We start from the raw sequence: 27905 nt of genomic DNA, 5'->3' as shown, positions 1-27905 counted from the left end.
AAAGCTGTGGGGAAATAGGGACTCATATTCCTGGAGTGAATACAAATTGGTATAACCCTTATGGAGAAGAATTTAGCAATATCAAACAAAGCTGCATATGTGTTTATGTTTTGATTGATCAGTCCTTCTTTCTCTTAATCTACACTGAAGATATACCATCTAATTTAAAAAGGATGTATAAAAGGTTTTCCTAACAGTACTCTTAGAGATTTACAAAATACTACAAAGAAATTAAATATCCACAATGAAAGAATGGTCGAATCAATGCTGTAATGATATCCTATATAACAAAGAATATGTAAATTAACTCTCATGCCCTTTTAAGATGGCTGCCTAAAAGACAGAGCTTTTGACACTGACTGGCATAGAAACCAACCAATCAGAAACAAATCTGAGTGAACTGTGAGGAACCAATTGACTGCCTACGAGGCAGAGTTTTTGACGCTGACTGGCATAGAAACCGACCAATCAGAACCTAATCTGGGTGAACTGCAAAGGCAGAACCTACAGTGGGGGCTTAGGAGGGGTTTTAAGGGCAACAGCTGTTTGATGTAAGGTGTAAGAAAGTGGTTCAAATTTTTAATGACCATTTTGACAGTATAGTGCATATGGCTGGCTATCAGTCCAAATATAAGAATTATGTATTTTTGTCTACCAAGAGCATCTCCTCCTGCTGAAAAAGCCCCTCCCCCCATTTAAGCAATCATATCCTATATAATCTCTTTATACTAATAAAAGAGTAATATGCTAATTATACCAGGTAAACCAGCCATTTTCTGGACGCCTGACTTCCTTCTGGACAAAACCATGGTGGTAGGGGCCAAGGCAGAGGCAGTTAGGGGCAATCAGGCTGGCAGGGGAGGGCAATTAGGGACCATCAGTCAGGCTGAGACAGTTAGAGGTGATCAGGCCAACAGGGGAGAGAAGTGAGGGGCAAAATCAGGCTAGCAGGCGAGGGCTGCTGGGAGCAAGATCAGGCTGGCAGGGGAGGACAGTTAGGGGCGATCAGGCAGGCAGAGGGGTTAGGGGCAATTAGGAAGAGGCAGTTAGGGGTGATCAGGCAGGCAGGTGAGCAGTTAGGAGCCAGCAGTCCCAGATTGCAAGAGGGATGTCTGATTGGAGAGGGTGCAGGCTGGGCTGAGGGGGAAACCCCCCCCCCCCCTTTTATATCCTTTTTATAGCTGCACTGGGCCACTAGTGCAGCTATAAAAAGGATATGCAATGATTCACAGGAACTATAACTAAGAGAAAAAGCAAAGTACAAAAGAATATCTCTAATATATTCTCTACCTTTCATGTAGGAAAGAAACAAAGAAAATTATTCTTAACTGCTCATTTGTGCAAAAGAAACCCAGAAAAAAAAAAAAAATGAGATTGGCCATTTACAGGAGTGAGTACAAACAAGACAGGGGGAATACGAGGGAAAAACACTTGTATATTTCTGACTTTTGGAACCAGGTTAGTGTTTCACAGATTTTTTTTTTTTAATAATAAAAGAGAATGGAGATAAAGATCTAAGAATGGATAGATACATACAGAAACAGATGAACCAAATTATATTTCAAATGAATAATATAACTATGCTAGCAGGGGGGAAAAATTTACATTAAAAAAATAAATTTAAAAAACAAGACTGAACCAACTCAAATATCTCTGAACAGAATATATGGGTTTGATACAGCAATGTTAAAATGTAATAAAGCACTCTGGAGTCAGACTGCTTGGATTTAAATACTTGGCCATTTATCCCTGTGTTAAGTGTGATCCCGGACAAGTTACTTTATCATGTCTTTGTGCACAGTTTGCCTAATCCAAATAATAACCAATCTCATAATACTAATGTTATGTCTCAAATAAAATCACACATGTAAAAACATTAGATCATTATGCATATGAGAAGTACTTGGTATTTGCTATCATCAACTACTAATCCAAAGAAATCATTGCATATGTGGGTATCCAAGAGACACAGATACTAAAAATGGAGTCTTTGTCATGAAAAAAATTTGGAAATTTTCAAGTGTTCAAAGAATTTAGAATAACAAAATCCATATGGCTGGCTGGAATCATCTGGGAAATTTCATAAAGAAAGAAACTGACATATGTCTTAGACTTAGATAGCAGAAGACTGGGAGTGAAATAGGAAAATAATGGGAATCTGAATAAAAGCAGAGAGGTCATAAAGACCAATATAGGTCAAGAGCCATGACACAGAAAGGTTGGAAAGCTGAGTATCTGAAGATTAGGCAAGACTATGGATGCTCCTGAATGTATAACTGAACGGGGCAGGTTTTATTTTCTAGACTATGAGGAATCATAGAAAATTTGTATGTAAGAGAAACAAAATGTCCAAACTGAACTGTGGGATTATTTTAGTGTTGGTAGTATATAGAAGGGATTAGAAGGAAGAAGATCAGAGGTAGAGTCTTATGAGTGGTTAAGGCAAACAATGATAAAGGCCTGACTAGAATGGAAATGAGGAAAGGAAAGAAGGGATAAATCAACAAGGCAGTGGTGGTGGTGGTGGGGGAATCAATCAACTTTGATAACGATTGCATATGAAGTATGAGAGAATAGGTTTTAGAGAAAAGACGACTCTGAATGACAAGATAAATGATAATGCCATTAGAAAAAAAAAGGAATTCAAATCAACAGAAATGATTTCTACTGGGTCTTAAAAGTTAAGTCAGGGTTGTATAAGAAGCCTTGCCAATTTGAGATAACAGCGCAATACTGAGATACCAAGAACCAATGGGCATTTGGCAACATGGGAGTAGTGATTGGGAGAGAGAACTGATGGCAAAAACTGTATATTTGTTTCCTAAGAAATTAAAACCACCTTAGAATGAATGTTTAAGACATTCTAAAGCATATAGACACTATCATGTGTGCTATTTCAGAGCAGTAATCACCTCACTTTTTTTTATATCCCTTAATGTTCCTAGCACATGGGGGGAGACACTCAGTAAAATGTTGCAGAGGTGGGAGGAATAGAGAAAGGTATAGAACTGCATGTCTTACTAATGACATAACCTTGACTATAGGCCCAGGTCTCCTGACTCCCCACTACACCATAACATAGAGATGACTTCCAAACATCCATGCATAGGATCCCTAAAGCAGTGGTCGGCAAACTCATTGGTCAACAGAGCGGCAAACTGACAACTGCCCTAAAGAAATGGTGTAAAAAATGACAATAAAATGAACTGTGGGGATTGCCAATTTCTAGAGACAGATGGAAGGGAGACATAAGAAAACAGTAAAGAAAGATCAAAGTTATTGCGGAATGTGTGTGTATGGGAGATGACAGAGTTGAATAATGGATTCAAAAGAAGCATAGTCAAAAATATCAAATGATCCTCTGCTACAGGCAATGTTTCTCTGGTCTCCTATACCTGTGAGACCCAAGGCAGGAGAAGTAACTTTTTAAAAGTAGAAAGTAAGATGTTTTAATATACCTTTCACAGCATTTTAAATACATGCATCACTCATAGCAATAGTTCAAAAATAATAATGCAATCTTCAGTAAATTTTATTTCTACACAATATATAGCAGAAAATAAAATCACTAGTAAATAGTTGAGCTGAACAAAAATATGCACAATAAATGAAATGTGAAGCAAAAAGAAACAACTTAAAATACATTGAGCCGAAGCCGGTTTGACTCAGTGGTAGAGCGTCGGTCTGCGGACTGAAAGGTCCCAGGTTCGATTCCGGTCAAGGGCATGTACATTGGTTGTGGGCACATCCCCGGTAGGGGGTGTGCAAGAGGCAGCTGGCCGATGTTTCTCTCTCATCGACGTTTCTAGCTCTCTATCTCTCTCCCTTCCTCTCTGTTAAAAATCAATAAAAAAATATATTTAAAATACATTGATAGCAAAATACATGAAATACTGAAGGTCTTACCTTAAATCTCTTGTCTTGCAATACTTTCTTGATGGCAACCAATTCTCCTGAATCACAAAGTTTGGCTTGATATACCACACCAAATGACCCATTTCCAATCACTTTAGTGTCTGTATAGCTGACTTCTTGTGGCCTGTCTGGACCCTGCCCAGGAGTTGCCACTACTGTGGTCACTTTACTGCCATCCTTGTCTCCTAAAAGAAAAAAAGGTAGACAAATGAGAAATGTAAAGAATTAGAGAAAATTGCCAAAGTATACAAATTAAACTATATTTTTGCCACAAACTATTTTCAAATGTTTATCTTAGTTTATCATAAGTAGTTACTTCAACTATTTGTTTCAATTTAATATTTCTTTCCCACCATTTATTCAGTAATTCTATAGATCAGGCACACCATGCTTTATACATGTGACTCTATTTAATGGAAACAACACCATGAAAATAATAGTAATATTCCCATATTAAACATAATGGGAAGAAAGGTGGACTCATTAAGGTTTGATCCCTATCTATACAATTCTAAAACCCCTAGTTATTTCCTCAAGGCTTCCTTATGTACTTGAAAATAAAATATACGAAGCTGCAAATGTCTAAATATGCTCAGTATTCACACCACTCTGCCTGTAGAAAGGTAAGGGTTTGAGATTTTGCTTCTTCATGTCTTATTTCTTTTTTAAGAAAACAGTGGAATGCCTCTCAGAGGAAGGTCAGATGGAGGAAAGTAATAGGAAACAATGTTAATTTAGGAGTAGGAAATGCAAAACCTATTCTGAACTTAAGTCTCATTCTTTAAGTATCTGCCCCATCATGCCCTCTCCTTACTTTTTATGCCTTCCTTCCCCCTGACCCCAACCCAGGAACAATCAAAGACTCTGCAATTCAAGCTCAAGAGCCACTTCCTACTTGGGCATAGTTCACAATAACCTTTTCCTCTGAATTCTTAATTTACTCTAAACCATCCTAGCTAACTAGCACCTGATTTTAGAGCTCTACATTATTCTGTTATTGATTTCAGAATACATACAGATTCTTGTGACTACAATCATTTGTAGTAGCAATTATGATTTCTGCTACTTCTCTCTTCCCTGACAAATCTAAAACCAATTCTCAGTACAATATAAGTCCATAGCCTCAATGACTAAACTACACATTTTCCTTTTTGTCCTCTACTACTTTAATTATCAATTTTATTTTTAAGATGCTAACCTAATAAAAGAAAAAATAATGTAATATTTAACTTTAGATAGCAAGTCAAGATTATGAAGTATTCATTTGTACATTATATATAAAAAGATAAAAAACTACAATAGATTAAAAAATATAATCTAGTTTTCTAATAGCTTGAGTGTTTTCTCCTACCAAATATAAAAATGCAAGATAAATGAATATACAAATATTAGTGTTATAGTATAACCAATATTTATAGTCATTTAAGTTCACAGAGGTACTAATATAAACAAAAGTCAATAATACACACAGTCTCTATTATATTAAAACCAGCTAACTTTTTTAATTTTTTATTGTTTTCAGAGAGAGGAAGGGAGAGGAAGTGAGAAACACCAGTGATGAGAGAGAATCATTGGCTGCCTCCTGAACTCTCCCTCCCCTTCACTGGGGATGAAGCCTGCAAACCAGGCATAACCCCTGAGCTCCTGATTCACGGGTCACACAAGCTGAAACACCAAGCCACACAAGCCAGGCTATGGCCAGTTATCTTAAACATGTCTTTAGTTCCAAGGTGAACCACACCAATAGGTATGATTTAGTTAGCATAAGTCCAATACCACTTCTAGAAAGAATAACTTAAATCTTGTCAACATCATCATTTTTATTTACAACAGTATCATATATGCTTTAAATGTATATAAACCTGAACACAAGCCAACACATATATAACAGTTCTCAAGATTTTCAAATGCTCCCTTCACATCTCACTTTCAAGTAAAAGAAATCTTAAATATACTGGCTAAAAAACTAGTTTAGCCTAGCCGGTTTGACTCTGTGGATAGTGTGTCATCCCTCGGACTAAAGGGTCCTGGGTTTGTAGTCAAGGACATGTACATTGGTTGCAGACTTGATCCCTGGCCCTTGTCGGGTGTGTGCAGGAAGCAACCAATTGATGTGTCTCTCTCACATCAATGTTTCCATCTGTTTCTCCCTCTCCCATCCACTCTAAAAATCAATGGAAAATTATCCTCAGGTGAGGATAAAAAACAAACAATTTAATTTAAGCTGAGTTCTAAGTCATCAGGCTCCATTGCCCCAAAATACGCTATTACTTTTGTTTTTGACCACATTAACTGTAATTCAATTTTTCAGGTTGACTATAAACTTACCTAATAAAGGAAATATGCTAATTGATCATCATTCCATCACAAAGATGGCTGCACCCACAGTTGAAGCCAAGTTCCCATAAGGAGACTTAAAGAGCAATCAGTAGGGACCTGAAGCTATGCCCTCCCCCGCCCCTGTGGGGCTTGACAGGGGACCTCAAGGTGCGCTTCCCATCCTGGTGCTGGGCTAGGGGACCTCAGGCTGCTCCTCCCCTCCCCCACCCCCCCAATGCCAGGCCAGGGGACCTCAGGCCAAGCCTCCCACCTGGTGGGGCTTGACAGGGGACTTCAGGCCAGTTCCCCCGCCCCGGCACTGGGCTAGGGACCTGAGGCTGCACCCCCTTGCCTGGTTGGACTTGACAGGATCTCAGGCCATGCCCCCCACCCATCAGTGCTTGACAGGGGACCTCAAGGTACACCCCCCAGTGCTGGGTCTGGGGAACTCAGGCCATGCCCCTGCCCAGTGGGGCTTGACGAGGGACCTGAGGCTGTGCCCCCCTGCTGGTGAGGCCTGACAGGGGACCTGAGCCAGTGCTGGGCTGGGGGACCTGAGGCTGCGTGAGCTCCCCAACCCCCCCCCTGGCGGAGCTTGACAGGGGACCTCAGGCCATGACCCCCACCCAGTGGGGCTTGACAGGGGATTTCAGGCCATGTCCCCCACCTGGCGGGCTTGACGGAAGACCTCAAGGCACACACTCCTGCCCCAGTCTGAGCTGGGGAACCTCTCAGGCCATGCCCCCCCATCCTGATACCAGGCCAGGGGACCTGAGGCTACCCACCTCCCCGGCGGGGCTTGACAAGAGTGGGACTGGCTGGGTCTGAATCTAGCCCAATGGGGGTAGAGTGGACCTGTCGGGTCTGGGTCTCACACAATTTTGAGGTACATGTGGATGGGCGGGGACTCTGGGTCCCATGGTGAGCCCCAGACACTGAGAGGAGGAAGGATTTCATATGCATTTTACTAATTTTCTTTCATCTCTGGCACTTCTATTATAGAGAAAGGGCAAATAGCAATATTAAATTATTTCCTCTAATTAATCCCCTTTTAATGTGCACGAATTTCATGCACCAGGTCACTAGTACACTACTAGAGGTCCGATGCATGAAATTCATGCATGGCTGCCATCATCGGGACTCCAACTTCCCTCTGCCGCCAGTAGGTGTCCGGGGCCCAGGCTTCCCTCTGCTGGCAGACACCCAGGAGCTGGGCTTCCCTCACAGCCCCAGCTTTGTCCAGAAAGTTGTCCAGGAGGATGTCTGGTCTAATTAGATTATACTTTTATTATAGATAAGTTATTTTCTTATTCTTTGAAAAATAAGCTTGTATGATAGCAGTCCTAAAGAGAGAATCACAGTTTTTTGAAATTAAACTCTACATAAAGAGATCTAGAAAGGTTAGATCCAGGAAGATTAAAATCCAAGGCATTGGATACATTTTCTTATGCTCCAATAGTCCCAAAGAAAATCTCAAACAAAGTGATTTAAGACCAGCTTTTCTTAAAAAGAAAAGAACTATGAATTAATAATCTCACTGAACAAGTTGCTTGCAAAACTTCACAGGCATAAATCACAAAACAAAGCATTATTATTTTTTATTAAGATTAAGATTTTTACTGCTGTATTCTACAATTTTAACTGAGAACAAAAGCTGTCTAGGATATAATCAAAACTTATGCTTTTCCACTGTATAACCATATTTCAATAACAAAACCATAGTCACAGCTTTGTTCTTGCTCCGATAAGAGAATTTCAGCAATATACAGTTGTGTAATGACTTTCCCCTCTTGCCTTCTCTGAGGCTGCATTTGTGGGAAAAAAATAAATAAATAAATAAATAAATAAAATAAAAAAAAATTCACATTTCAGAGAAATGATTTCAGAGTCTCAAGAATCAGCTATGACAACTATCCATCACAACCCTGGGATTTATTTTCTCTTTAACCTCAAGTATACTTGGGAACAGCAGCTACCCCCACATCATGATCTGTATATAAGATAATGCACGAATCAGATAATTCTGTAAAAATATTAAAAACAAAGTAGAAAGGTAAACAGGCAGGTCCTATAAAATCTATCACCAAAAGAGACTCTAGAGGCCTCTTAATTTAAAACTGATTGAATATAGTCAAGGACCAACCAATCCTTTCACCTTCCTGTACATTTAGTAAAAAAAATAATATCTTAAAAATTTACTATCTTAGCAGAAATTAAAAGATTTACTCTCTTTGAAGTAGTAGAGAAATTGCTAAGAACTCTTATGGACTATACTCTACTACTATAAAATCCATAGGTATACTAGGAACAATGGCTCTCAGGCTTTCTACCTCAAAGCAACCTGGAATTTTTATTCAGAAATCATCAAGCTAAAGCATTAGATTACTCCATCGTAGATCTAAAATAGCAGAGCCATACAGAATGGCAAGTTACCACTGGGGATGACTTGGCCTGCACATTAGCAGCACATGGGACAGTCAGCAGCTAGTGTGCCAAGGAAAAGCACGTCATCACTTGGCATTGTAACTTTCTGAGTTAGCAAGAAACTAACAGCTGTATAAAATTTCACTGTACAAAGAACTTCCAATTCATTATTTCATCCACTCTAATATTTATAATAAATGTAAAGATATATTATTGTTTACTATGCAAAGGAGGAAAGTAAGACGAAGAGTAACTTGTCCAATATTATAAAGCTTTAGCAGAACACTTCACTTGCCTCATGCTGCCTTTGCTATATTTTACAACCTTCCTACTACAGCTGAAAGACTATTATACCTCCAAAGCAGCAGATGTTTCTGAAAACATAATGTAAAAAGAGTAATAAGAGAATAAATGAATAATCTTTTACAGTTTTTAGGCATCAATCATTCAGTTATTAACAGCTAAAATGTTCTTTCTAAAAATATTCTGGCAGCATTAGATTCTGAAACTTCTCCCCCAACCCCACCCCCAGCACATGAAAAACAAAAACATAAAACAATTGATTCTGTGATATTCAATCATTTAACATTTGCTACCGGAAAAGAGATAATTTTGGCTCTTAGCAATAAAGCAGCATTTTAAGCTCTGCTAACAAGAGACCAAAAGCTAGAAATCATGAAAAATCAGCCTCATTTTTTAAAAGAAGTCACCACTTTACTCAATATTAAACTTCCAACAATACACAGTGAATCTCAAACCAATTACAGCAAGATTGGTCTCTCAAAAACGCCACTGTCTCCCAGGAGCAACAGCAGAAGCTCAGTGGGAACAGGGAGGCTCCAGGCCCTCTCTCCCGCCAAAAGACTCCTGGGATCCTCTATTTCAATTAAAACTCATTCAAGTGGTATTAATTTCCTATCATAACTAGAACACAATTAAATTCCTTACTCTTTACCACAATAGACAAATCTTAAATATATAAACCACAGTAGGCTCGTCAAAGGCAATGGCTTACAACCATTTTCTATTGGCCTACAATACAAACATTTTCTATTGAAGGCTATTCTATCTAATAAAAAGGGAATATACTAATTGACCCTCACACTTCAAATTGACACACCCACAGCCAATAAGGAGGGAGTATGCTAATTGCCACGCCTTCAAAGATGGTGGTGCCCACAGGCACAAGATGGCAGCACCCAGTCCCCATAGCCCCACTGGGGTGGCAGGCACATGGAGCGCACCTGCCTCCGGAGTCCCCCAGTCCCTAATCCCCCTGCTGCCCAGGGCCGCCAGAGGCTCAGGTAACCAGGGCGGGCAATGGCAGCAGCAGAGGTGTGATGGGAGGTCGCCTTTCCCTGATCGCTGGGACTGTGAGAGGAGGCAGGCTGGTCTGAGGGACCCCTCCTCTAGTACATGAATTTTCATGTACCAGGCCTCTATTCCATCTTATAAAACTCAGTGGCCCTAACACTGTAACAACCAAAGACTGGTCACCAGGAGGCTGTGCATGCGAGCAAGGAACGCACAGACTTGACTCTGGGTCTCACAGCGCGGCGAGACTTGAGGGAGTTAAGCAGCACACCGGGGTCTGGGGTCCCGGGTCTCCTGTGATTTCGCGCCCTGGTCACTAATTAAATATAAAATACAAGTTTTACAAGTGTCTTAGGCATATCCCAAACGATATGTGCAGCCTAGTTCTCAATCTCTCAAATACAGGTTTGTGCCTGCAAGCAATGCCTTGTGGTTACATTTTTTAAGTCTTCTGAAGTCTCCCCTCAAACCAATCCACCCAGAGATGAACAAATGTTACAACATAACAAACACAGTCCACATCTAAAGTGTGGAACGAGCATCCAAAATCCAAGGCCACTTCCAGCATGTTTAATTATTTAGGCAGTACCTGGTACTGATTCTCATTTTATATGAATGATAAATCCAAAGTTAAACATACTTTAGTCATTTAATGTTTCTTAAGATTCATGAGCTGTAAAATGGCAACAACTTTAACATTTTTTAACTGAGAGACTTTTAGAGATGCTAATAAGCCATCTCTACTACGTGTTTCCCCAAAAATAAGACATCCTCCGAAAATAAGACCTAGCGCATGGAAAGATAAGACATCCCCTAGTGCAACTTTGCGAGAAAAAATTAATATAAGACATTGTCTTATTTTTGGGGAAACAGTAATTAATACAAACTGAACAGTTATGACTATTTTATAGACAGTCTATAGCTCATGGGTGGGGAACCTTTTTTCTGCCAAGGGCTATTTGGATATTTATAGCATCATTTGCAGACCATGCAAAATTATCCATTTAAAAATTAGCTTGCTATATTTGATCAAACATTTAATTAACGCACCCCTAGGGCTTTGGCAGAACCAGACCAAATTGTTTCAGGGGCCTTATAAGGCCCCCGGGCGGGATGTTCTCCACCCCTGCTTTAACTCAAGAATAAAGTCTCCATGAAGAAATACGAGAGTTTAAATAAAATTTGTCTCAAAAGCCCAGAGAAGTCACACACCACTATCTGTGACTACAAGATACAAAATATTTTTATGAGGATTTTGACCTAATAGTATTAGTAGAGAAAATAGCATTGCCTGTTGTTTCTCTAGCAGGAAGAGAAATATCAGATAGCTATTTTTACAAACGTTTAACAACAATATGGCAAATACTCTTGAAAACTATTTTATAAATTATTCAAAAGAACCAAAAAAATATTATATTTAGGCATGATTAAGACTGTCTGAAGGGTAAACAATGACCGCTGTCAAATTTTCAGGTTTTAAATCAAAGTTCAAACAACTCTTTACCCTAAGTAACTGTCTAAGCAACTTCTATTAAAACAAAACATTCTCCCCAAAATAAACAAAACAGCTTAAAAACATGAAAACAACGTAAAAATTAAACAGCAAAAGAAATAAAAAGGGAACTGAGGTCCACAAAATCAGTTGCACAAATTCTGAAATAAATGTATTCTTGTTGTGAAATAATGACTCTATTGAAGCTTTAGCCACAGTGCACCTGACTCACTTGGTGCAAAACTATGGAAGGAAAAAAAGAGAATGCTAACCAAGCAGCAGAACCAGTTATATGAACCCTAATGAACAATATTATATTTTTAAAAATTAGGGCAATTTCTATGTAACCTTGATATGATTAAAAATCCCTCTAGCAAGACCTTTTTCCCTTAAACAACATTCATCTCCATATGGTTCTAATTAAATGACTGGGAAACACAAAAGAATGACTAAATTTTCTTTGGGGATAGGAAGAATAAAAGGAGAGATGGGGAAAATAAAATGGAGAGATTTGCTACATGTGCTGGCTCTGGAGATGTTTCCCTGTATATCACTTCTAGAAATAGGAAAACAGAGTGGCAGAGGATAAAGATGAAACAGAAAAGACTGCAGAGTCCGCGACAGCACAATAAATAATACCACATTTTCAATCACAGTAAGATACCACGCCAAAGAAATGAACAAGCATCAATTCTTAAGAACCATAAAATTTCCCTTTAAAAAATAAAAACCTCAGTCAAGTTTTTTTCCTAAGAGAGAAGCATAATGATGAAATATGGGCTCTGAAGTCATATCAAAGTTTGAATTACACATTCTAGCACTTAGTATTTATAAAGTGGAAATCGCTGCTACTTTATAGGGAGGTTGTGATGAGAAAGTAACAGGTTAAACAGGTTGCTGTTATATGCTGTGTTTTTTTTTTAAGTTCATGCCATACAACTGATGCTCAATAAATCAGTTTCCCTGAAATCTGAATTATTGGCAGTGGAAACTGAAGAAAAAAAATTTTCTGATCTTGTATGCCCTTTTACAAGCCCTACTACAGTGCTTATCATGTTTTAAAATTATCAAGAGTTTCAGCCCTCACTTAACTAAGCGCTCTTACAAAAGCCAGACATTACACAAATCATTTATATTTTCCTAGTGCTTATTAGCACAGGGTTCAGCACAATGCAAGGGTTCAGCAAATGTTTACTATTGAATTTAGGTAAGAATCACTCAAGCAGAATTGTTAGGATTTGGGAACTACCTTATGCTAAACATTAAGCATTGCTTTTGCTTCTTCTATGCTGGCATTGATGAGATACAGATCACTAGGGGTAAGGTATACAGAAAAGCCTTACAAGCAGTAAAACAGAATAGAAGGCTTACTGAAAAAAATGCAACAACAAGCAGCCAAAGCCAATTTGGCACATATGGATTTATTTACAGGTAGGAGAATTACTCTGTTTTATAACTTTGTTACAATAAATCTAGTTTCTATGGAGCATCAATTTGCAGCAATGGCTAAGAACTGGGCAAGGGACACCTGGGAGCTCTGAGGTTCAATTTATATATTATATACGTGAATATATTCCTTAAGTACTGTTCACAATTTACAAGAGTCTCAGGAGGTCTGCAGTAAGGCTTAGGAAAATTGTATTTTTAATAAGCACCCCCTCCCCAATGATTTTTAATGCAGCTCTGGCTACCATATTTTAAGAAAAACCAGAATACCATTTAGTCCCTATAACAACCCTGTGACATACTCAGGTTAATCATTTAAAAATGGGAGAAACTGAAGTGTTCAAAAAGGTAATCCCTTCAATGAAGTGTACTCACAGTATTCAGACCCGTCAATTAACTAACTCTAAAGCCTAGGTAACTCTACTACATTACTTTGCTTAAGATCATGCCATAAAAATAACATACAGGGATTGAGGTCCAAAAATTAACTTCATATTTCCCACAAAACTGAAAATTTCAAATACTTTACAGAAGGTTCTGATTCAAGTATCTATTAGAGACCCAAATTTTTACTTCAAAATATCCATACTCCTTTTGAACTGATTTTACTGACTCATTTTTTATCTTCTCTTAAAACCCAAATTTTACTTTAAACCAAAGAAACCATAAACCAGAGTAAGCATGCTAATTTTCAACAGCCTGAACTTAAATGTTATTTTAGTTACAAACCATGAATTAGAATCAAGCATTTTTCCTTTTTTTCTAACACCAGTTAACTGGAATAAAATCAACCCAAGCCCAAAATGAATAAATATTTCACTTGGTCTTAATCCCTCAATTGAAATAATATTAAGATATATTTTAGAAACAGGTTTATCTCCCATAAAAGGTTTACAACCTTTGTGTAAAAGAGCTTCATCTTTTATTATTTACAGTCTTTAAGTTTTAAATATGTTTACCTGCTTGATTTACAAATTTCGGATGAAGGGAGAGTAACAGTACATGTATATTTTTCTTAATGAGGATATTAACCAAAGAAATAGTACACTATACTAGTACATGGATAAAAGAGTAAATAGTAAACTTAACTAATACTTTAAAAGCGGATCCAGGGGTCACACTTTTGACAACTTCAATCTTTGAGCAGCCACAAATCCTGAAGAAAGCCAAAAAATAGTCCTTATAAAGCTGATCTATTTTATTCCAGTCTTCAATGAGCATAATATTAAAATCGATGCTCTACAAAATTTTTTTAATGTAGAAAGTCTATTTGGTCTGCCTTCTGACAACCCAAATCCCTGCAAATGTAACAGCTCACTCACTCTTTTCCCTGAATTATGCACCTATTTTATCCCAATACCTAAATCCCAAATGGTTTTCCTATACAGTAGCACAGCATATAAACTTACATATATTTTCTCATGCATTTTGTTTGTTTGTTTGTTAATCCTCACCAAAGGATGTTTTCTCATTGATTTTTAGAGAGTAGAAGAGAGAGGGAAAGACAGAAATGTCATGTGGAAGAAACACATTGATTGGCTGCCTCCTGCACCAATGAGCCCTGACCAGGGCCCAGAATGGGGAGGAGCCTGCAGCCAAGGTACATGCAACCCACCTGGACCAGATCTTTGCAGGCCAACGCTCCACCCACTAAGCCAAACTGGATAGGGGTTCACATGCATTTTAAAGAGGTGGTTACAAACCTAAAATGTTCTGATAAATTGCAAACAGAGGAAAAGGAAAAAGGGCAGAATGGGATTTGTTTTCTGCCAGAAGACTTGCTTACTCCAGGTTAGTCCTATTTCTGATTATAATTTAACAATGTGGATAAAAAGGGGGTGTTGTAATAAATCATAAATTCCTAACTGGGCAGGGGGTAGTCATGCCCCGGGCCTATAACTTCTTTAGTGAAAGGTTTTTAAGCAAGCCCTGCTTATTGTTTCTGTGCATCTAGGTTAACACACCTTTGAAATGCCAGAATACCTCTAGAGAAGACCACCTTCAAGGGGACACACAATTTTAACTATCCTGTACTCCAACTCCTGCTTGCTTTCTCCCACCTTCATGTAATCTTCCTTAAGTTTTCTCTTTAGTTTCAAATGTATAAAAAGAACTGGAAAATTCTTATTTTCTGGAGCATTTGAGATCTTGCTTCCTGGCAATTTTCATCAGTTTTGGCTCAAATCTATAATAATAAAAGGGTAATACACTAATTAGTCCGAAAGTCTTCTGAATGTCATTCCTGACATCCTTCCTGAGGATGCCGGGATCGAAGGGAAGCCAGCCTGGCTCCCATGTCGATGTCTGGAGGAGGGAATCAGCCTGAGTCCAGGGTCCCAGGTTCCGGGTCCCAGATCTCGGGTGTCTGCCCACAACTAGAGGAAGGAAGGCCTACTCTTGCACGAATTTTCATGCATCGGATCTCTAGTAAACTCATAAAAGTTATTTACAGGTTTATGTCACAACAACTGCCATCCATGAGGCAGTAATCTATGTTTAGCACATCTTTATTGCTGTAGGCCCATTTTATGCCTAAGCACATTACAGGCATAAACAGGGTGGGACTGACCCACATCGGCCAGGTATTACTAATTGTATTATTTTCCATATGAACAACTATAAACCTACTTTTGCCCCAGCCTATTTTTTTTTTTCATTTATAAGTGAATGAATTTCTGCAGAATTCCACTATACTTTGAAAATGCTAAAAGTCTGAAAATCACTAAGTACCTCTAACTCTTCCTCTAAGCTGACAAAGGACTCTATAATCACCTCTCAAAAAGGTTGAATCATACAACAGACTGAGAAGAAAATGAAAAGATAAAATTCACAGAATTGACAATTGTACTTGGGACTAATTTTGATCACCTCACACCTCATCATCAGAGCAAATAACATATTTGTGGGTCACTTAATAGTTTAGAAACATGTTTAGACATAGACAACACTCCTGTGACAGACGTAGGGTCACTACTTAACCAAGGAGAAAACTAAAACTCAAGAACTAAGTAAAATTGCTCAAGGTCAGTAATACTAAAAACTACAACCCAGGTCATTCAATTCCTAAGTTTAATACACTTTCTAATGTTTATAAAAATGGAAGTGAATCAAGCCATTTATTTCTATTCCAAAATATATCTGTAAAAATAACTCAGTCCAATATAATCACACATTTTAAGTAAGTGTCCACAAACCTTATATATAATTTAAAGACAAAAATACCTTTTAACATCAACTTCTACATTCAGCCTGAGAGAGAAGGCTGCCAGAGGGACAGATTATTTTAAATGAATAAAAGGAAAGTCAGAATTCCTCTAAGGAAAATCAAATCAGTGAACAGATAGCAAACATTTAAGCACTTTAACAGACTTATCAGAATACAAAGTAATAATCTACTGGTTAACCACAGCTGCTACTTTTGCAGGAATAGAAGAAACATTGCCTTTTTCTTTTCTTCTCTCTGCACTGGTTCACTCTAAATCAGAAACATGTTGATTGGAGACTGAAAAAGCAAGGAAGCCTGATTTTTTTCTAATCAATAAAGAAAAAAAGAATATGTAAACTAAATCTCTACATCACACAGTTTAGGAATCTCATGTACTTGATCTAACTAAACTAAAATATTTTACTTTTTATAAATCTGAAGACAGCATATTTGTTTATAATAATAAAATTTATATTTAAAAAGTACCCCTAAGGTATATAATATTCGAGTGGTGGTTGCTGTCCCACATTATAAAAACCAACTCTGGAATTTGTGCCTATATTAACCCTAAGGTAGCACACTGTTCCTCATTCCCAGTTTTAAACAACGTCAAAAGATACCCAGCACCAGTTACTGATCAACACAGGGATGCCTAACCCAGTACACTTTATCAATCCTTTCTCTCTCCCAGACCAGAAATCACTCTGTTATCTTCTCACCTCAGTCCCTTAAACTTGCATTATTCTATGTCAATTAAATCCACCTCAGGCAACATCCTAGGTTATTTTCACCTTTTTTTTTCCTTCCAAATCTTGGTTACATAAGAAAAGTTTCTTTCCCCTTTCCTTCCCTACTCTCTTCATTCCGCTCAAAAGTTAAAACACACACACACACACACACAAAAAAAAAAAAAAACACAAACATAAAACAAAACAAACAAAAAACACAAATACAACTGTAAGATTAGCTGGTAAGCAAAAAAGTAGTGTGAGTTAAAAGCTAATGCCATCAACCTATAAAATATTGAAAGTACTCAGAAAGATGTTGGCCTCCCCTAAATCTCTATATACTCCGTATGTCCCTCAAATTAAATCCCTTTATCCATCAAGTACCAGCATTCAGGAGCATTTTTTCAAAATTATTTAAGGGTTTCTAGTGTTGTTTAGTTACTATTTCTGCAATACTATTATTTTCTATTATTTTTCACTATAAATATTATCTGAGTTAATCTGGCTTAGGTAGGCTTTTGTCAGATAGTCTGGGAACCTAACCATTTTTATTTTTACTCTAGAGGCCTAGTGTAAAAAATTCGTGCACAGGTAGGGTCCCTAGCCTGGCCAGCGATCAGGCCTGATCGGAGCCTTTCTTCCTCCAGTTGCTGGACGGGGCCTTTCTTTGTTCCGCGCTGCCCCCTGATGTTCAGCGCATGTCATAGTGAGCAGTTGAACTCCCAGTTGGTCAAATTCCTGAGGGAACAATTTGCATATTAGCCTTTTATTATCCTTCTAGAGGTCTGATGTACAAAAATTCATGTACTCAGGGGGGGTCCCTCAGCCCGGCCTGCACCCTCTTGCAGTCTAGGAGCCCTCAGGGGAAATCCAACTGCTGTCGTAGGGCTGCTCCCTGCAGGGAGTGGGCCTAAGCTGCAGTCTGGCTACCCCTGTGAGAGGCAACCAGATGGTCAATCGGGGAATGGCACCCACCCATGAGTGGCTGGCCTCACATCCCAACTGCCCATCAGCCACCCCACAATTGTCATATCCTCCCTCTGCCAGCTGGCACCCACCTTGGTTGGCCTGGTGCCAACAACTTGCCTCCCCACCCCCCACTGACTGGTTATTCTGCCATTCAGTCGATTTGCATATTAGGCTTTTATTATAAATGATATAATAAAAAACTAATATGCTAAGTGTCCGGTCATCCATTCACCAATCAAAGCATAATATGCCAATGATATTCTAAGGCCACTCAACCGTTTGCTATGATGTGCACTGACCACCAGGGGGCAGAGAGTCAACCAGTTGAAGTCACTATGACGTGCACTGACCACCAGTAGATACTCCAACTGGTGGGTTAGCTTGTTGCTGGGGTCTAGCGGATCGGGAATGAGTGAGACCGGCCAGACATGCCCGGGAGCCCTCCTGCAATCTCTCCCCAAATGGATAACCTCCTCTGTCTCTCCCCAGTCCCAATTGTGCACCAGTGAGATCCCTCGGCCTGGCCTGCACCCTCCCACAATCTGGGACCCTTTGGGGGATATTAGAGAGCCAGTTTCGGCCCGATCCCACAGGCCAGGCCAAGGGACCCATTGCTGCATGAATTCGTGCCTCTAGTATAGGATATTTATAAAACTTTCAATGAAAAATATGTTCTAAATTCCAAAACAACTGATGAACTTTTAGAATACAATCCATTTACAGGGTAAGACTTTTCTGCATAACCTGGAGGGGAAATACACCTAAATTATTATGGATTAACTAGTTAAAGTGGAAATGACATAGGGTACCTTCTCTAAGAACTTTGCAAGATTCTCTTTAACTAAGAAAAACAAAGTAGCCAGATAAGAGTTCTGTCAGTAACTCCATTTCTGCTAGGGACACTATACATTTTCAAATAGTAATTAATTTTTAGTTTACATAACTATCTGAATAATGATACTACATTTATAGTTCATAAGAAATATGACTAAGAGAAAAATATATACAGGAAAAATAACACTCTTCCCCACGAGAAAAAACTTTAGAGATCCGAGCAATGCCATTCAAACAGGGCAAATCCCAGGCCCATCTCTATACAGAGATACTGACAGACCAACTGGGTCAATTCACAAAGCAGAATCCATTTAGTATTTCTCCCCACAAAGTTCTGCTGAAAGAAATGCTAACTAGGCTCTGTTAAATAAAGGCCATTGGAATGACACAATACTGCACTCACAGTGGAACTATAATAAGACTTGGCTCCAACTGCCATGCTTAAGAGGTATGGCTCTCTAGTGGGTCATAGAAGAGCATGCTGGGACACCTGATGCCAGGGCAGAATACTTCCCACATTGCTGACTCTTTACTTACAGTATCAGAAGCCTAGAGGACATAAAAGCAGAAAATACTTTCCTTTGTCATACCTACATGTCAAATTTTGCCTTTGCAGGAGGTCTTCGTTATTTCCTACTGTTTCGTATTTGACCTAATGACAAATCAGGATAGGAACAGCATAAGTCTAAGAGTGACTGCTGGCTAATTTTTCTTTATACCATTATCTCCACAAACTGCAAAAATACTAGAAAACAAACTCCTTTTTAAAAGGAAATCAGTGGGAAAGTCAGTGCTATTTAAAATGGGGGATGAGAGACAAGTCTATACCTTGAGTATTTGGACTTTAATAAATTATCTCTGTATGGTTTTATTAAAAATTAATTTTCACAGGTATTTATGCTATATACATCCTTTCTACTTTTTAAGTATTCTCTCGTAATAATGTCACAGAGTAGGCTCAGTGATAGAAAATTCTCAAAAATACTGAGAATAGAAAAGGAAAAAAGATAACAGTACAAGTTTTGGTTCAAGTACAGGTACACTGTCGTTAATGATTAACTTATCACATGCTGAATAAGCACTACCTGTGCAACAGACAGGTACTCTGCTATGAACTGGGGTTAAAAAATAAATGAATGCAACAAACAAGGCCCCTTCCTTCATAAAGCTTTTTGGTCAAAGAAAATGCACTAATGAAATTTGGGTTTATTATTTATTCAAAATCTGGGTTCAGTATATCCTATAACTTAATAGAGGCAGGTACCTTATTTATTATTTTCACATACCTTGGGTAATCATAATAATCCTGCAAAGTGCATAAAATTACCTCCGTCTCACAGAGAAGGAAACTGAGGCTCCAGCAAGTTGATACTTATTAGAGATAAGAAATTACTAAGAGAGCCATATAAAAGAGTTGTTCTAACTCCAAGTGTCAACTCCGTTACTAATATATCAATCTACTTCTAAAAGGCAAAACAGGAAAAGGTACTACTGGATGCTAAAATTGAAAAAAATCTCGTGTAGAAATAAAATTCCAAAAAATGTTTAAATGCTTCTGGCATGAATATATGCAAATAATGGGAACCAAATTCCACCATATTCTTTTCTGAGTTGAGTCCCTCCAATTCTCCAAACAACACAGTTTTCATTCAATAGACATCCATGCTTTATAGATAAAAATTGTTTCATGCCATTGAGTCAGCAGCTCCAACCCCTGGCAACTCTATGAATAAGTGATGTCCGCAATGTCCTGTCCTCAACTCTGCTCAGGTCCTGCAGACTCGTATCTATGACTTCTTTTAAGGAATCAATCCATCTAATATTTGGTCTTCCCCTTCTCCTATAGCCTTCTATCCTCCCTGCTATTATTATCTTTTCCAAAGAACCCTGCCTTTTCATGATTTGCTCGAAGCATGACAGCATCAGTTTTGCCTTTTTATATAAATACTAGAGGCCCAGTGCATGAAATATGCGCACTTGGGAGGATGTCTCCTCAGCCTAGCCTGCAACATCTCCAATCCAGGACCCCTTGGGAGATGTCTGACTGCCCGTTTAGGCCCGATTCCTGGGATCAGGCCTAAACTGGCAGTCAGACATCCCTCTCACAATTTGGGACCATTGACTCCTCTAAGTGCCTGCCTGGTCGCCCCTAACTGCCCCCCTCTGCTGGCCTGGTCACCCCTCACTACCTCCCTACCCCCCAGCCACTGACCTGGTCACCCCCAATGCTCCCCCTGCCGACTTGGTCGCCCCAAGCAGCCTGCTGCTTGGTCATTTGGTCGCCCCTCACTGCCCTCCCTGCCAGCTTGGTTGCTCCACACAGCCCTCTGTTCAGTCATTTCACTAATCACCCTGCCTGCCTGGTCACCCCACACAGCCCTCTGTTCAGTCATTTCACTAATCACCCTGTCTGCCTGGTCACCCCACACAGCCCTCTGTTCAGTCATTTGGTCATCCCTCACTAACCCCCCTGCTGGCCTGGTCACCCCACATCCCTTGGTCGTCTGTTCAGTTGTTTCAGTTGCAATGGTTGCTTAGGCAGATATAGATATAGATATAGATATAGATATAGATATAGATATAGATATAGATATAGATATAGATGATATAGATATAGATATAGATATATAAAGATATATAAATATATACAGATAGATAGATATAGATAGATATACAGATATAGATATAGCTTTTATAAATATATAAATACACAGATACATAAATATATGAAATACATTGGAAAAATTGAGTAAGTATATAAAAGAGAATTACAGGATGCAATGGAGCCCCATAATGGAGATCTAGAATCTGATTAGGGTTGGGTCTTCTCCAGAAAGTGATATTTCAGTTTAAATTTGAAAGTGTGAAAAGGAGGAAGGGAGAAAGGGGTAGAAAAAGCATGAAAAAAAGAAAGATGATGAAGGAGTTTAACAAAGTATGTGAATGAAAGGAGGGTAGTCAGTCATGAAAGATCACATATTGCATGATCCTGTTTATATGAGATGTCTAAAATAAGCAAATCTATGAAGACAAAAGGTAAATTAGTGATTGCCTATGGCTTGGTGGGAGGAGGGGGAGAGGAAGTGGGAGGAGCAGATGGTGAGTGACTGCTAATGGGTTAATGGGTAACAGATTTCTTTTTGGGATTATAAAAATGTTCTAAAAGTAAATTACAGTGATGGTTGTACAACCCTGAAAATATACTAGAAATAACTGAACTATACATTTTAGATGAGTAAACTTTATGGTATGTAAATTATATCCTCCCCTAAAAAGATGCTGGAGTGAGGGAGTGGGGGAATCATGGTTAAAGCATAGTGAGAAAAAAAAGAATGAAGAGAGGTAACTGTAGAAGAGGCCAGGAGCTGTACCATAGTGTAGCTTTGTAGGCCATTTAATATCAGGAGGTTTAATTAAATGACTTATTGTCTGATACTTTAGTACATATTTGTAAGTATTGCCTCATATCAATGTTTTTGAAGAATAGATCTACCACCTGTCCTACATTCGATTTAACGCAAAATTAGATAAATCATTTGACTCCTTTAGCTAGATTTTATTTATATTTTAAATAAAACTTAAGTGACTAAGAAGTGAAGGACTTCTAATTCAGCAGATTATAAAATTAAACATCTTAACATGCTATATTAAGAAAAAAATGGCCATCAGTGGAAATAAAACACCTATGTTGTATTTTGTTTTTAAATACATTTTTATTTATTTTAGAGAGAGGAAGGGAGAGGGAGAGATAAAAACATCAATGATGACAGAGAATCATTGATCGCCTGTCTCCTACATGTCCCTTACTGGGGATCAAGTCCGAAGCCCAGGCAGGCGTGTGCCCTGGGAATCCAACCATGACCTCCTGGTTCATGGGGTCAACACTCAACAACTGAGCAACACTGGCAAGGCACCTAAGTTGTTTTAATTAAAAACTGTACCTTTCTTTACTGGCCCACACCTTTCCCCAACCCTTTCCTCCAGGCTCAGTTTCCTTGTGTCTTTTCCTAAGCTCCAAGGGCCCTTCTTTTGCTTCTGCAACTTGTTTCCTGAGATAACCAATTGATTCTACTGCTCAATTCTCCTACCTCTCTGACATTCTAAGTAAACTTTCTCTTAAAGTTTAGGTATTGGTTCTGATTTCTTTCTTAGCCAGAACTCAAGTACCAAGTTGGTGAACCATGGACCAGTCTGACTCCACTAGTCTAACACCTGGTTCTGCTTCACCATCAACATATTTAGAAATATAACCTGACCATCATACAGCCCCTGGATATTCTTGTTTCCTAGCTCTGTGAGGTGAGTTATTCAGAAGACCCTATCATAAAATAAACATGACTTTAGACACACATACACACACACACACACACACACACACACACACACACCTCTATCATCCTTTTTCTCTCTTCCCTTTCCCAAACCTCCAATATCCTCTTTAAAATGACTGTTGTAAGGGAGAGCAGAACATGAGGGGAGCGAGAAAAAAATTTTATCTTCTAGGTTGAAAAAGTGCAATGAATCAGGGTCACCACTATTTCTCTCCTAGGAACTAACAAAGAAAAGGATAATTATTTTTTAGTTACCAAAAACTCACCAATAGCAATCAAACAATGAACAGAACAGTTTTTACTATAAACTATGAAAGAGGGAAGTCAAGGGGAAATTTTTTTAAATGTTGAAGCCATACGCAGGATGGCTAATAACCCTTCCAAAAGCAATTCTGAAGGAAAATGGTGGACAAAATGCTGAGAACTCTCTCTGATAGTCCTCAATAAGGTAAAAAGCAAAATATGAAAATGCTAAAGGTAGCTATGGAGGGGAGTGGCAAGGTAAGGGAAGAAAGGTCCAAAAAAAGTCTATAGCTAATGTTTCCCCCCTCCAAAGTCCCCTGTACATCACCTGGGAACCTCACAAAGGCATAAAAGAACCATCGTCCAGGTCAGTGTACTAAGTTGAATGAAGAAAAAGCAGCCCAGTCCTACCTGGCTGGCTCAGTGGATAGAGCATTGACCTGTGGACTGCAGGGTCCTGAGTTCGTTTCTGGTCAATGTCATATGCCCAAGTTTCGAGCTTGATCCCCAGTAGGAAGAGCGCAGGAGCCAGCCAATCAATGCTTCTCTCTCATCATTGATGTTTCTATTCCTCTCTCCATCTCCCTTCCCCTATGAAATCAATAAAAATGTATTTTAAAAAGAAAAGAAAGAAAAAGTAGCCCGCAAAAGTGGAATGTACACCTGGAAAAGATGTTCAGAAAGAACTATACTAGTTAGGGGACTTCTCTACCTCAGTACCACAACCCTCAAGGCTACAGACAAATGAATTAAAAACAGCCACATTCTTAGAAGAGAAGGATCTCCAAAATAATGTGAAAAAGAGAAAGAATTCAAGGATGAAAATTATATCAAAACAAACATCTGGAAAGAGCTGTCCAATTTAACCATAAGAAAGTTGAAAAAACTAATACCAACACATGCAAAAGTCAAACCAACAACTATATTTGGAAGAAAGCAACATAAAAAGCGGGAACAGTCCTGGCCAGTTTGGCTAGGAAGACAGAGTTTGGCCTTTAGACTGAAGGGTCCCAGGTTCCATTCTGGTCAAGGGCATATACCTTGGTTGCAGGCTCCAGCCCCAGTCCAGCTGGGGTGCCTGGGGGAGGCAACAAATACGTGTTATCTCTCACATTGATGTTTCTCTCTCGCTCTCTCCCCACACCCTCCCTTTCACTCTAAAAATCAATGGAAAATATCCTTGGGTGAGGATTTAAAAATACAGGAATGAAGGAATGAATACAGGAAAAAAATTACTTCCAAAAGTTTAATGTTACAGAAGAACTCAGTAAGAACATGCAATAAATACAAGAGTCCAAAGACCTATAAATAAATCCCCAGAGACAAGAACGACCTGTGGCTATGACATGCATTGTGGCAGCCAACCAGCCTGTTCCGGGCCCTGATTACCCCCCCCCCCCTCCCCGCTTGCTCGGCCTCCCCACCCTGATTGAGGGTGGGGCCAGCTGGCCAACCTCCCATGGCCCCAGCCCCTGATTGGCCCCAAACACCCTGAGGGCTCCCAGAGGGCGCAGGCCAGGCTGAGGGACCCCTGAGGGCACGAATTTCTGCAAGGGTCTCAGCCCCTATAGCTGCAGCTGCAGTTGTCCGGAAAGTCATCCAGACGGTCATCTGCTGTTCGGTCTAATTAGCATATTAGCTCTTCATTATATAGGATATGAAAAAAATGACTCAGAATGACCCAAATAGCTGGGTTAAACTCAAGGATAAAAAATAACCACATTCCAGCCCTGATCCATTTTTGCTCAATGGTTAGAACACTGGCCTGTGAACTGAAGGGTCTCAGGTTCCAGTCCTGGTCAAAGGCACATACCTCAGTTGCAGGTTCCCAGCCCTGGTAGGGGAGCATGCAGGAAGCAACCAATCTACCGGTCTTTTCCCACTTCCCGCCCTTCCATCCTCTCTAGAAATCAATAGGAAAAAATATCCAAGTGAGGATTAAAACAACAAACAAACAAAAAAATTTTATCAGGCATTCAAATGAAAAAAAAAAAAAAAAAAAAAAAGTAGTACCTTATAGGAAGCAGTGTGAAAGTGGGTATAGGGCTAGGGACCAGAGTGTTAAAAAACATAATGAGAGGCCTGGGTTTTCAAAAAGTTATGAAATAATTGTATTTCAACACTTCTAAAAATACGTCCAATAAGAAACAAAAGACAGACAATAACTAATTCAACAGTGTTTCAAATTTTCACTGAAATTACAAATGTTTGAAATGAGACAGATCACAATTTCCAGAGAGACATTTTAATTCTTAAAGCAGCCCACAAAACTTTATTTAGCACTGGTTAAATAGGCCTCAGTACTAATAGTATAAACCTGAGTTCTGAGCCCAGGAAGCAGAACCCTGTAATGAAAAAAGGTTCAGAATAAAAAAATAAGAAAGAGCTCATTTTGAGCCCCTGGGTAGCCCGTTTATTTTCTGACTCTGCCATATCCTATGCCTCTTTTCCCCATGCCCAGACTCAGGCATACAACAACAGACACGGGCTGATGTGGGAGGTGAGAAGGAAAAATAGTATTTATTAAACACCCGACAAGTACAGTGTTAAATAACATATTTCACTTACTCCTACCAATCCCAAAATGCAGTTATCATTATCCTTTGTTTCACAAAGATAACTCTAAACCTATACTTTATTACTAACTACTTCTTAAGCAACCTATCCTAATAATTGTATAAGTAACAATTACATGCACTATTCACTTTTCACCAATTTTTGCAGAGTAAGAGCTCAAAATTTCTTGGGTGAATGAATGACTGAATCACTGAATGAATGAGTGAATGAAGAAGCAAAATAAAGTCAAGTACCATCTACTCTGTGACCTTTCCTAACCATTCTAAACTAAAATGATTATTCCTCCTTCTGGAGTCATATTGACTGTCTCTACCTGTGCTGGTCAGTATAGTCACTACATGAGGCTAATGAAATTGAACACTTGAAAATGATTAGTCTGGATTAAGATATGCTGTTAATACGTAACAGATTTTGAAGACTTTGTATAATGCTAACAATCTTAGGATTTTTATCTCATGTTAAATATAATTCAGCCAGCTGAAGTTGCTCAGTGGTTGAGCATCGACCTATGAACTAGGAGGTCACAGTTCGATTCCCAGTCAAGGGCACATGCCCAGGTTGTGGGATCAATCCCCAATGTGAGGCATGCAGGACGCAGCCGATCAATGACTCACTCTCGTCATTGATGTTTCTCTCTCTCTCCCTTCCTCTCAGAAATAAATAAAAATATATTTTTTAAAATAAATAAATAATTTATACGTGAGCATGCTCCATTGAAAGAGGACACCAGACTAGCCAGTGAGCTGCTGAGCATCAACACAGAAACCAAGTGATCACCGCTTCTTTTACTAGTTAGGGCACAGTTAGTTTACTAGTTAGGGAATGGAGCCAGGCTGCAGGCTCCATTCCCAGTAGTGGGTGTGGAGGAGGCAGCCGAATGATGATGTTCCTCTCTCATCAATGTTTCTACCTCTCTATCCTCTCCTTTCCTCTCTCTAAAAATCAGTTTAAAAAAAGAAACAGGAACCAAAAGAGCATGACAGTCTTTAAAAACTTATGTTTGATCAACTAGACATCCACATGAAAAAAAAAAAAAAATAGAAAACAGCTTCCATATTTCACAAAAAAATAACTCAAAATGGATCAGAGACCTAAAGCAAAATGCAAAACTATAAAACGTCTAAAAGATAAGAAAAAATTTAGGTGATCTGAATTTGGTGATGACTTTTTAGATACAATACCAAATCACAATCCATGAAAGAAAAATTTATAAGTTGGACTTAACCACCTATCTCATAAATGATTTATATCCAAATATGCAAAGAACTCAAAACTCAACACTAAGAAAACAATCCCATTTAACAAAGGCAAAAGACTTGGACAATTCACCAAAGAATATATACAAGATGGCAAATAAGCATATGAAAAGATGCTCAACATCATATGTCATGAGAGAACTACAAAGTAAAACAATAAGATACCACCACAACCCTATTCGGATGGCAAAAATCCAAAATAATGACAACACCGAAAGCTAATGAGTATATGGAGCAACAGGAACTCTAATCGCTGGTGGGAATGCAAAATTGTACAGTCACATTGAAAGGCAGTTTGGCAGTTTCCTACATAACTAAACTCTCTTAGCATACAACCCAACAATGGCACTCGTGGATATAGACTCAAATTAGTTGAAAGCATGTCCACTCAAAAAGCTGCACACAAATGTAACTTCGCTGATATTTGACAAACTGTGGAAACAACTCAGGTGTCCTTCAATAGGTGAAAGGATAAAACAAGCCCTGGTATATTCATACAAAGGAATAATATTCAGCAAAACAAAGAAATAAACTATCAAGCCAGAAAAAGACATGGAGGAACCTTAAATGCATACTAGTGGCCCAGTGCACAAATTCATGCACATTGAAAGGAAATTAATTAGGAGAAATATTTTAATATTGCTATTCACTCTTTATAATAGAAGTGTCAACCAAATTCACAATTGACAATGACAAATCGAAACACACACATGCAATTAGTCAGTGAGAGCTTTAAATGTATTGTGCATGCACGAGTCAACTCAGCCTTTTATGTCTTATATAATAAAGAGGTAATATGCAAATTGACCGTCACACCAACACACAAGATGGCTCCCCCATGTGGACACAAGA

The 27905-nt window shown here is 38.8% G+C and overlaps 1 protein-coding gene across 8 annotated transcripts in view; it reads right to left on the bottom strand.

Annotated features, from left to right (window-relative positions):
* Window positions 1-27905, bottom strand: part of GSK3B (glycogen synthase kinase 3 beta) — a 173497-nt gene that overhangs the window by 110486 nt on the left and 35106 nt on the right. For all 8 annotated transcript variants that reach the window (XM_084871680.1, XM_084871677.1, XM_084871682.1 and 5 more), the window contains one exon: window positions 3907-4100. In XM_084871680.1, coding sequence (XP_084727806.1) covers window positions 3907-4100 — 194 coding nt within the window. The remainder of the gene's footprint in view (window positions 1-3906; window positions 4101-27905) is intronic.

Source organism: Pipistrellus hanaki (assembly GCF_964339955.1).
Source record: "Pipistrellus hanaki genome assembly, chromosome: 2".
Taxonomy (NCBI): Eukaryota; Metazoa; Chordata; class Mammalia; order Chiroptera; family Vespertilionidae; genus Pipistrellus; species Pipistrellus hanaki.
The sequence above is the reverse complement of the archived record's forward strand: the minus strand, read 5'-3'. Positions and strand labels throughout refer to the sequence as shown.